This window comes from Rana temporaria, chromosome 4, assembly GCF_905171775.1.
Source record: "Rana temporaria chromosome 4, aRanTem1.1, whole genome shotgun sequence".
Lineage (NCBI taxonomy): Eukaryota > Metazoa > Chordata > Amphibia > Anura > Ranidae > Rana > Rana temporaria.
Genome location: NC_053492.1, coordinates 246,484,413 through 246,497,146, shown reverse-complemented (window position 1 = coordinate 246,497,146; position 12,734 = coordinate 246,484,413). Strand labels below are relative to the sequence as shown.

Here is a 12,734-nt window from a genome sequence, read left to right as displayed (position 1 = left end):
GAAGAGAACATGGAAGGCAGCACTGGGTCACAGAGAGGATGATTAGTGTTTTCAGACAATTTTTTACCATACAGGATACAATCATTTTTTAAAAACACGATTCCTGGAGTTTAACTTTAATGCAAGTTCATTATACTCTAGAGACAATTGCATCAGAAGACCATTAACCATAATCTGTATTTTGAAAAATTAAGCTTACTTATTCTTATTCTTTTTTTTTTTTTTTTCTTTGTAGGAGAATTTGGCGAAGTGTGCAGTGGTCGGCTGAAGCTTCCTGGAAAAAGAGATGTAGCTGTTGCTATAAAAACCCTTAAAGTTGGCTATACAGAAAAACAGAGAAGAGACTTTTTGTGTGAAGCGAGTATAATGGGCCAGTTTGACCATCCAAATGTTGTTCATTTGGAAGGAGTTGTAACACGCGGTAAGCAAATCTCCCACTTTGTGGCTTTGAGGTTTTGTTACGCTTCAGTGGAATGTTTTCAGTCTTGCTGTAAATATTTGTCATGTACAAATGGATATTATTCAAATTACTAAACAAAGGTAGGCTTTCTCTTGAATTTACCTTAACCATGTTTGCAATATATCCTTCACATAGAAAGAAAGTACATTTCATAGTGCTATCGCCAGTTTATGTCGACTCTGATTATTTATATGTTCAAATTATTTCCTTGCTCTGCACTGTTTAAAACTGCCTATCTTGTTACCATTTCTGCTACTCTCTAAATGGAAACTTTCAAGTCCAGAAAGATGTTTCTTATCAAAACTCGTGTCGTTTTGGTTTGGTGAAGGTTTCACAAACATTTAACTTTTCATGTTTTTAGGAAAGCCAGTAATGATTGTAATTGAATACATGGAGAATGGAGCTCTAGATGCATTTTTAAGGGTGAGTGCTGTTCACATAATATTTTGGGAATGGATGTTTAGTGTTTCATAAATATGCATGGAATATATGTTTACATTTACCTTTTCTTCAGTCGTATTGATCAGTGCATAATAGGAAACCCATTCCTTTAAATTAAACATCAGCGTCTGAAGCAGCGTAGTGGTCTAAGGTCTTGTTTCCATGGCTGGCAAGGGAAAATGGACAGTCCCTTGTTAAATCTTAGTAATGTTTTATTATTTCTGATATAGCCATTGCTTAGAAGGGTATACGTAATAAAAGTTTTACTAATGCTAAGATAGTTAAATGTATATTGTTATATTTGTACACATTTCTGGTTATGGTTAGCATAAAACAACGGTGCTCCATAGATCAGTAGAGTGTTGTTTATCCCTTTAAAAAATAAAACAGTATGCAACTGTTATTACAAACATATAGAAACTAGCTTTTGCATCCTGGTCTTCTGTTAGTACAGCACAGTCTTTACAACTGAAGTAATTTAAAGCATTACTCTACTTTTCTAACAAACTTTGGACAACCAAGGACATCAAATTATCAAGTTTATAAATACTGGGCCAGATTCACAGCTGATAACCTAGTCTTTTAATCAGTCCATTAACACTAATACTTTTTATGAGTCTGTTTTATATATCCATTCTTAATTGGTCATGTGTAGCCCTATCTGCTTTTTGTTGAGCCAGGGGCTGCATCACATCCATAATTGCCATATTTTACCTGCAGTCATCTTCCCACACTAAATTGATAAAGCTCCTGTGAGGTTTAATGAATCATCATAGTTAGACATTGCTCTTAAAACATCCACGGCTACATCAGGAAGTGTTCCAATTTTTTGTTTGTTTCAAACAAATGTCCAGTCAGTGAATTCCAACTACATAAATAACACAACTTGAAAACAACATAGTTTTCTGCATTTTAAGTGTTTATTCAGAAAGTATTAGTGGGAAAATGTGTTCAGTCACGCTGACAGGATAATTTTGTTATTGCTGGATTCTCACTTGCTTTGCTGTGACAAGTTTAATAAAACTTACAAACGAAAGTAACAGAATACTAAAACCCTGGATGCAAGTTCATTTATAGAGTGCTTTACTTTCAATGTAAATGTATTGGCATATTTTACCAGTCTAACATTTCCACCTAAAGATTTAGGGGTTAATTTACTAAAGGCAAATCCACTTTGCACTACAAGTGCACTTGGAAGTGCAGTTGCTGTATATCTGAGGGGAAGATCTGAAGCTCTGCTGATTTTATCATCCAACCATGTTCCCCTCAGATCTACAGCGACCAGGGACGGACTGACCATTCGGGCACCATCAGGGTTGCCAGCCTCAGTAAAACCAGGGACAGTATGTAAAAATCTGTGTTTTTTTACATCTGTCCCTGAAATGTCCCTTACCAACATCCTTTTGATCTAAAAATCCCAAGAATATAGCTGCCCCGCCTCTCCAGTACCTTCTCAGTGTGTGTATGTATAGTGTGTGTGTGTGTGTGTGTGTACTGTGTGTCTGTATGTGTATTCTGTGTGTATGTATACTGTGTGTGTATATGTTGTGACTGTATGTGTGTGTATACACAGTACTGTGTGGCCCCATAATCTATTGCCTGGGGCCCCATAATCTCCTATTGCCCAGGGGCCCCATAATATCCTATTGCCTGGGGGCCCCATAATCTCTTATTGCCCGGGGGCCCCATAATCTCTTATTACCCAAGGGCCGCATGAGTTGTCAGTCTGCCCCTGACAGCGACTGCACTTGCAGTGCACTTGTAGTGCAAAGTGGATTTGCCTTTAGTAAATAAACCCCCTGTGTTATTTCATGGGTCAACCATGTAACTATTTAATAAAGGTTGTGATTTTTCTGCTTTAGTCTGCCAATATTGGTCAGCGGTAGCCTTTGTGTATATGACTATAATAATGGAAATAAGAAATGGAAGGAGATCAACTTTAAACTTTTTTTCTAGCATACTTTTAAAATAACATACTTGCAAACTTCATTAGATATTACACATTGTTATGTAATGTGTCATTGGAATTAGGTTTCTTGCTTTGATCTATGTAGGTGTTTCCGACATAAAGTCATATAAAACAATGATCCATAGAGAGTACATCACTTTGAAAGTGTAGAGATGCCCTGCGAGTTCCAAGCAGAGCAAAAAGCAAACATCTAATCAGTTTGTAACTATCATTGGGAGGTGCAAGGAGGGGAAATTCATCAGAAGTTCACAAAACCCACAAAGTTCTCTCTGTCTTACTTGAGAACTAAAGAGTTGTGTACATTTAAGAACACCTGAAAGCTACACACCATGATCAAGGTACCTGTGAAATGTGGTTCATATTTGAATCTGTTAAGGTACAGCATTGGGCCCATCTATATGTAATGAATAATAACGGCAGGGTTTAACTGGGGTTTACTTTATATGCTGATAAAACTAGTTAGGTCTTAACTTCCATGTTTCCAGGGCAGACTTCCCTATTGGAATATTTAAAGAAAAGGGCATCAAAGGTTCTCAAAATGTTGTTTATAATAGGAGACACAAGGATAGTAGCAGTCCCATTCTGCAACACGTTACTGTCTGAATTATACAGGTGGTTTAATGGCAGTAACCATCTGATGACAGCCAGAAGGCATATTAATCTGAATTATGAACAGTTGCCTTTATTGACCAATAGCCACACAGACAAGACTGCTTGTATCACACAATTTTTTTGATGGCACCAGACATATTTTAGAAGAAATGGTAGCTGTTCATAAATGCATCTTAACTGAGACTTTCCCTCAACAACTATCAGCAAAAAGTTTCTGCAGAGCTCTAAAAGTTTCCACAGACTTCACAATAATTGGCCAATATTGCCAGTACTGGTAGGCTAATGTGAAATTAATCTAGTGGTTGTGAGTATTTTACAGTCCTAGTATCCCAGCACCATATTTTCAGCACTGCACAAAATACCCGTACAACTCGTATGGGGGTTAATTTTTGGCAAAGGGAAATATTTACCAAAAAGTGCACTTGTATATTCATTTTAGTGTATTGCATCCAGTTGTTAATGCATATATATATGTACATATATCAAACTAAGTTCTGATCATTTTCTGCTTCAGAAATCTTTGGAAATGTTTACTTCAGCTCCCAAAAATAAACGTACAGGATCTACTCAGACAATGCCCTTTGTAAAAGTCCAAACACTAAACACCCCGGGATCAAATGCCCAGGTAATTACACATTCAGCCATTCAAAGCAGCACAGCCATCCATAATATTCATGAATCCTATTTGTTTTAAAATTGTTCCATGTGTAGGTGTTAAAGATTTTATTATAATCTAAATGTATTTATAAGGGATGATACAGGAAATACTGCTTAGGGTTCCATTCTCCAAATTGTCAGTGTCCTACATGCACTGTAAACATCAGGTAGCCATCAAGCATCAACAAAAAACATTAAGTCTAAATGATTGTTTTCCTTGCTCAACAGCCACATAGCCCTCTCTGCTTGTATTAATTGAAGAAGTTTAACCATAGAGTCTAAATCATTACGGAATACCCTAGAAGACCAAGAGCATGGAACACACGGTCCGACTCTAATCAATGCCTACGTTGTATAATAAAATCACGTGTGGTGGGGGGGGGGGCAGTGTGCTGTTGCCCACCTAATGCAGCAACCACAACATGGATCAGAACTAGATTTCACAATGATTTGGAAATTATGGTGAAACTTCTTCTTTAAATGTTTGTGCAGTTTACAGAAACCGGCAGCACAAGCTGTATCCCAGAGTAATCACAACTATCTAAAAAGAAATCCCAACTAATAGGGTCACGTAGACGAGTGATCCTGATGCTGGCAACAACTCACTGGCAAGAGAATTGCTAATAGACCACCTACCTTTTTCTATGAAGTTGCTCTCTCACTAGCTGGGCCAGTGAGATGTTGTTCTCCAGCTGCTCCTTCACCAGCAAGTAATAGTTTCTGGTATTTTGGGTCAGGAAGGAATCAGTTTTATTCTGGGAAATAATAATTCCTTTATCTGAGTGATTTTAATGCTGGTGATAACAGTGACTGAATTCCTCATCTGATATCGCCCTAGATCCATCAACCATGACTCTTTAGAGATCTAAAGCTCCCCAGAGTCTTTCCAAGGTTAAAATCATGTAGTTGTTATGGGTATCGTTAAATTCTAGTGTATTTATTATTTTTCTTTGCTTCACCTGACAATTAAAGTGTATGTAAACCCTAAGAATGAACTTTAATTGGATCGCTTTTGATCTGCTAGATGTTCAATTGAAAAAGCTGTGATATACAGGGGTTGATTTACTAAAGGCAAGCAGAATATGCACTTTGCAGAGCTTTGTAAATGAGGTAAAGCTTCACTTTGCAAAGAATACCCAATTACGTGCAAAGAAAATTGAAATAACAGCATTTTTGCTTGCACATGATTGGTCGATGGAAGCCAGCAGAGCTTCTGCTCATTTACTAAGCTCTGGAGGAACTGCTCTTGCAGAGTGCAACTGCAATTTGCAAAGTGCACAGTCTATTTGCCTTTAGTTAATCAACCCCACAGAGGTGAGTAGGGGGGAGGTGTCCTATGGTCCTAACACTTCCTGACCATTACTGCACCTCCATAGATACAGTACAGTGAGCGTCAATCTAGGACCGTAAATGTGTTACTGGCAGAATCACCAGGCACAGCTAAAGGAAAATACGAATACTAATGCAGCTACCTCATCTAATGACTGGTAAGCTGAAATACAAAACAGTTTTGCTCTTGGGTTTAGATACATTTTTTATTTATTTTCACACTGCACAGAATAGTCTTAACAGCTGCAATGTGGAGGTTAGTTTTTTGCAAAGTATAGTATTAAGGAGAAAGTGCACATTTATAATCATTTCAAAGTATTGTACCAATCATTTTTAATTACCTTTATATCAAACTAAGCTCTGATCATTTTCCACTTCAGAAATCTTTGGAAATGTTTACTTCAGCTCCCAAAGGTAAACGTACAGGATCTACTCAGACAATGCCCTTTGTAAAAGTCCAAACACTTAACACCCCGGGATCAAATGCCCAGGTAATTACACATTCAGCCATTCAAAGCAGCTCAGCCATTCATAATATTCATAATTCCCATTCATTTTAAAACAATTACAGTCTGATCAAACATCCATCTGCGGTTCAACATCAGTGGGTAACACTTGTTTTCTGATTCTGATACTGCAATGGGATATGTAGATTCAAAGCTTGACTGAGATATTTTCTTTTTTTACAGAAGCATGATGGACAGTTCAATGTCATCCAGTTGGTTGGGATGCTGAGAGGGATAGCAGCTGGAATGAGATATTTGGCTGACATGGGATATGTACATCGCGATCTTGCTGCACGAAACATTCTGGTCAACAGTAATCTTGTCTGCAAAGTGTCTGACTTTGGATTATCTCGAGTCATAGACGATGATGCAGATGCAGTATACACAACAACAGTAATTTTACTTTTACTTTTCATTTCATTTGTTTGCTATTAAAGTAGAACCCCAGGCAAATAGCTAAATACTGTTAAAATGTATATGTTTAATGTATTACCTGGTAAGAGATTTCTAATTTTGGACAACTATTCGTGTGATACACACCAATCAAGACAATCAATTCACTGCTTTCTTAATTACCTTTAGTTACATTTTTGCTGTGCGGTCAAAATTAATGGCATCCCAACACACCAAAGCAATGCACCTGCACCGTAGAAAGATGCAGCACTCTACTATGCCATGTTGTGCACTCTTGAAATAAAGTCAGGTGCAATTTTGCTTGTGACATTCTGTTAAAAATCAAATGGTTGCCTTAACATAATGCAGCCTAATATAAAACATAATTTTTTTCAACATAAGTGCATTATTGCACTGGAACAGAGTAAACCTGGCCTTATGCCACGTACACACGATTGGACTTTTTTCATCAGAAATTCCGATCGTGTGTGGGCTCCATCTGACTTTTTTCCATCTGTGTTTAGAAATAGAACATGTTATCGTCTGTGTGCAACTCCGACAGAGAAAAAACTCACACATGTTTAGAATCAAGTCAACGCATGCTCGGAAGCATTGAACTTTATTTTTCTCGGCTCGTCGTAGTGTTTTACTTCACCGCATTTTGGACAGTCGAAATTTGGTCTGACAGTGTGTATGCAAGACAGCTTAAACGTAATTCCGACAAAAATCCCATCAAATTTTAGGCCATTGGAAATTCCGATCGTGTGTACGGGGCATTACTGTTTCTTAAGTCAGCCATTATAAAGCTGACTCACCAGAATTAGAAATATTTTGCTTGTTAAAACAGTGAACACATATGTATTTACTCACTTAAAATTGTGTCACTTAAAATTCACTTTAGTTGCTTCACAAATTAGTTTTTGCTGGTATCATTTTTTTTTTTTTTTTTTTGTTAAGTGGTATTGCACAGTGCAGCCCAAACCTTCCCCCTTTTGGGTCTCCTAAGGAAAGGAAGAAAGAGCAGTGCTACTGCAATTAGGCACAGCGCTGGATCAGTGTTGCCAACCTACCAGATTGAAGTTTACTGGCACCACACCCGAAATTTACTGGCGCAGCCAAGTTTTTACTGGCATTTCACAAAAGTTAATAAATTACATTTTTAGGTGCACATTTCAGTATTTAGGCTACAAACAAGTACGCTAGGCAAATAGCAATATGATTTTAAGGTATTAAGGTAAACAAAACATATTTTTGTTATTTTCGATATAATAAGGGAAAATTATTTAGTCCCATCACCCTCTGCCTCCATCCCCCTCTGCCACCAACACCCCCTGCCTTCACCCCCCTCTGCAGTGCCACAATCTCCCCCTGCCTCCAATCTCTCTCTGCCTCCAATCTCTCCCAGGCCCCCTGCCTCCAATCACCCCCTGCCTCCATCGTACCCTGCCTCCATCTCCCTCTGCGGTGCCACCAACAACCCCTGTCTCCATTCCCCACCCTCTGCGGTGCCACCATCACCCCCGGTCACTAACATCCCCTGCCTCCAATCTCCCCCTGCCTCCATCCCCTTCTGCAGTGCCACCGCAGCCACCATCACCCCCTGCCTCTAATCACCCCCTGTCTCCAATCTCCTTGCGCAGTTGCAAGCCGAACCGATCTTGGCTATTTTACTGGCACATTCCCGCAACCACCGACATTTACGAACGGGGGGGGGGGAGTGACAGTTTTTATGAACTGTCCGTAAAAATACAGACGGTTGGCAACACTGCGCTGGATCGAGATAGGACTTGGGTAAATATTTAGAGAGATAAGGGAGCAGTGGGACATTTTTTACCTTAATGCAAGAAATGCAGTAAGGTAAAAACAAATCTTCCCTTTAGAAACACTTTAAGCTTATATGAGTGCAACACATCAGAAGAGGGAGCTATGTGGAATGTAAGATATACAATAAACATATCAACAGAAAATCAGTGGTGTGTGTCTTCACTGGTTCCCTGTTAAAACATGGTTGTACTTTAGCCTATTTCTTTCACATTTCAGAAGTTGATGTCTTTATATTTGAAGAAAGAATGCTTCAAAAAATCTGAAACCCAAACTACAGTTTCCAATTAAAAATGCCAAAAAGATTACAACCAGAACATGATAAATTTGTTTCCATGTAACCCTTTCGCTGCCTTGCCTTATTTCTCATATTTCACCAGACCATTTTTTTTTTTTTTTTTTTGCTATTTACTATTTTATTTTCACAGCTTTCATTGTTTTTAACCACTTAAGCCCCGGACCATATTGCTGCCTAAAGATCCAAGGGGTTTTTACAGTTCGGGACTGTGTCGCTTTAACAGACAATTGCGCGGTCGTGCGACGTGGCTCCCAAACAAAATTGGCGTCCTTTTTTCCCCACAAATAGAGCTTTCTTTTGGTGGTATTTGATCACCTCTGCGGTTTTTATTTTTTGCGCTATAAACAAAAATAGAGCGACAATTTTGAAAAAAATGCAATATTTTTTACTTTTTGCTGTAATAAATATCCCCCAAAAACATATATAAAAACATTTTTTTTCCTCAGTTTAGGCCGATACGTATTCTTCTACCTATTTTTAGTAAAAAAAATCGCAATAAGCGTTTATCGATTGGTTTGCGCAAAATTTATAGCGTTTATAAAATAGGGGATAGTTTTATTGCATTTTTATTAATTTTTTTTTTTTTACTACTAATGGCGGCGATCAGCGATTTTTTTCGTGACTGCGACATTATGGCGGACACTTCGGACAATTTTGACACATTTTTGGGACCATTGTCATTTTCACAGCAAAAAATGCATTTAAATTGCATTCTTTATTGTGAAAATGACAGTTGCAGTTTGGGAGTTAACCACAGGGGGCGCTGTAGGAGTTAGGGTGCACCTAGTATGTGTTTACAACTGTTGGGGGGTGTGGCTGTAGGAATGACGTCATCGATCGTGTCTTCCCTATAAAGGGAATGACGCGATCGATGCGCCGACACAGTGAAGCACGGGGAAGCCGTGTTTACACACGGCTCTCCTCGTTCTTCAGCTCCGGGGAGCGATCGCGACGGAGCGGCTATAAACAAATAGCCGCGCCGTGGTCCCGGATCGCTCCCCGAGCGGACCCGACCTCCGCATGTAAGCGGGGGGGGGTCCCGATCGGACCCCCCACCCGCTAATAGGCGAGGACGTACCTATACGCCCATGTGCCTGTACGTGCCATATTGTGGACGTATATGTACATGCGGGGGTCGGGAAGTGGTTAAAATACCTCCTAAATCACAGGTTTTCTGAAAGCACAGTACCTGTAGAAATAAAAGATGGTAGTGTTGTTTTTTTAAAGTTGCACAAAAAAATATTTGAATAAAATCTTTAGCGCAAAAAACTTCCAGGGTTCCTACGAAATCTAAAAGATAAAACTGTAATTATTTAATAAATAACAAATATTTGTAAATGTAAACTGTGCCTATATACAAAATAGTGAAACTTAAAGGTATGCCTAAGGCTTGGTGTCACATATATGTGTTGTGGTAATGCACAATCCACAATTTGTGAGCTTTAGTGCTACCCCTTTTAGAATGGCATACACAATGAATATTGCTATCTCACTTCAAATCATGTGCATTTTAGTATACCACAACTGGTGTGTGTGTGTTAAAAAAATCATGTGTGATTGTGCATGTATTATGGTTTGGTGGCATTCCATTTAAATGAATGGGTGGCATCATTTGTCCATCAAAGTGACTGTGTATATGAAAGGCCTTCCTGGCATTCTAAAACTCCTTGCTGTTTTTTCCCTCTACTACAGCGGTAACCAGAATATGCAGAAGCCGTGATATTATTTGACTCAAGCCTAGCAATTGGCCACTAGGCTTGAGTCAAATAGTTCACCTCATACCCAGAAGCACTTCTTTTGTTGCACTGACTAAGACAGAGGCAGAAGTAGTGAGTAATGGGAAACGGGAGCATGAACTGGGCATTGTAGTGACTAGGGATGAGCCGAACACCCCCCTGTTCGGTTCGCACCAGAACCTGCGAACACACCAAATGTTTGTGTGAAGTTTAGAACCCTGTTAAAGTATATAGGACTCGAACATTTGAAATCTAAAGTGCTAATTTTAAAGGCTAATATGCAAGTTATTGTCCTAAAAGGTGTTTGGTGACCTGGGTCCTGCCCCAGGGGACATGTATCAATGCAAAAAAAGTTTTAAAAACGGCCGTTTTTTTGGGAGCAGTGAATTAAATAATGCTTAAAGTAAAGCAATAACAGTAAAATATTCCTTTACATTTCGTACCTAGGGGGGTGTAAAGTAAGCATGTGAAATAGTGCATGTTTCCCGTACTTAGAACTGTCAATGCACAAAGTGTCATTTCTGAAAAAAAAGTAATTTAAACTGGACTTGCGGCTATAATGAATTGTCGGCTCCCGGCAATTCAGAGAGAATTGATTCATAAAAAAAGTGTGGGGTCCCCCCAAATTCAATTACCAGGCCCTTCAGGTCTGGTATAGATATTAAGGGGAACCCTGCCATCAATTAAAAAAAAAATGACGTGGGGTTCCCCCCAAATATCCATTCCAGACCCTTCAGGTCTGGTGTGGATTTTAAGGGGAACTCAACCCCAAATTTAAAAAAAAAATGGCGTGAAGTTCCCCCAAAACTCCACACAAGACCCCTTATCTGAGCACGTAACCTGTCCGGCCGCAGAAAAGGGGGGGGACCCCATGTTTTTTTTTTTTTATGAATGAATTCTCTCTGAATTGCCGGGAGCCGTCAATTCATTATAGCCGCGAGTCCGGTTTTAAATTACTTTTTTTCCTTCAGAAATGACACTTTGTGCAGAGACAGTTCTAAGTACTGGAAACATGTGCTATTTTAACATGCTAACTTTACACCCCCCCCTAGGTACGAAATTTAAAGGAATATTTCACTATTATTGTTTCACTTTAAGCATTATTAAATTCACTTCTCCCGAAAAAACTGCAGTTTTTAAAACTTTTTTTTGCATTGATACATGTCCCCTGGTGCAGGACCCAGGTCCCCAAACACTTTTTAGGACAATAACTTGCATATTAGCCTTTAAAATTAGCACTTTAGATTTCTCCCATAGACTTTAACAGGGTGTTCCGCGGCTTTTCGAATTTGCCGCAAACACCCCAAATTGTTCGTTGTTCACTCGAAGCTCATCCCTAGTAGTGACCCACATGCACCAGGATCCTCAGCCCATGTAGTTATTTATGTACATATTTTTTTATTTATGTGCAAATGTCAAAACATGTTTCTATTCAGTTTACATGCACACATTTTTTTAATGAAAACATGTGCAAAGATAGTGCTGAAGTTACCATTGTTGACCTGTTCTGCAGATGTTGTCTGATTTTCATGTTTATAATCTCTGAGGCACAGACCTAGCACAATTATACATATTAGGCGTTCTGACTTACTAATCTACATACAGTAATACCTCGGATTGCGAGTAATGCGGTAAACTGGCTTTTTGCAATACAAGCTATTTATTTTTTACAATCCTGACTCTGTTTGCGAGTGTTGTCTCGCGAAACAAGCAGGATTCAAACCTCTGCCGTGTGCAGTACCGCATTTGGCCAGAGGCGCAGGGGCGCCAGTGACACTCAAAGCCACTCGGAAATACTCTGTTCCCGAGTTTTTCCGAGCCTTTCTGAGTTTTTTTGAGTGCATCTGAGCGGTCTTTGAGTTTTTTCGAGTCACTCCAGCACCCCCCCACATCTGGCCACATGTGGTATTGCATGCAATAGAAGTCAATGTGGAATGAATTATCTTCATTTCCATTGACTTTTATGGGGAAACTCGCTTTAATATGTGAGTGCTTGGGATTGCAAGCATTCTCCTGGAACGGATTATGCTCGTAATCCAAGGTTTACTTGTTCTGATTAGAGACTCAGAAACTACTGAAGCTGGAGACAGCCAGCCAACAAATATTCCTCAAATAAGGTCACCAATGAGAGCCCTAATATTCTCAGTAGTGTCAGCTCTGTAGGTTAAAGCTGAATTCCAGGCATGGATATTTTTGCATAGTTACTTTGGTACAGTTTGGACCAATATAAGTGTGCATGTTCCATACATTGCCCATTCCTGGAGAAGCTGGAAATCACTGTATTAGGCACCGCTACTACAGTGATCACCGCTAGCTTCTGGGTCCCATGCCATTGACAAGCTGCAAAGTGTTCTCTAAATGGTACTAGTGACTTCAAAGAAGCAGGGCAGCCGCTCATCATCGGACTCAAGCTAGCGGCTATCACTGTAGTTGTGGTTCCAGCTGAATGGGTGCTATAAGTGGGTGTAAGTGGTTGCATGTGTGAAGCATCTTGGTTTGAATATCGCCAGTT

General features: G+C 39.3%; 1 protein-coding gene across 10 annotated transcripts in view; it reads left to right on the top strand.

Moving 5' to 3' along the window:
• The window catches only part of EPHA7 (EPH receptor A7), a 269,519-nt gene that overhangs the window by 229,307 nt on the left and 27,478 nt on the right, over window positions 1-12,734 (top strand). For 4 of the 10 annotated variants that reach the window (XM_040350116.1, XM_040350115.1, XM_040350114.1 and 1 more), the window contains exons 11-13: window positions 236-421; window positions 822-883; window positions 6,158-6,367. In XM_040350116.1, coding sequence (XP_040206050.1) covers window positions 236-421; window positions 822-883; window positions 6,158-6,367 — 458 coding nt within the window. Of the gene's footprint in view, window positions 1-235; window positions 422-821; window positions 884-3,996; window positions 4,108-5,848; window positions 5,960-6,157; window positions 6,368-12,734 lie in introns of those variants that run through there. The other 6 variants (XM_040350111.1, XM_040350110.1, XM_040350108.1 and 3 more) reach the window with 3 other exon arrangements.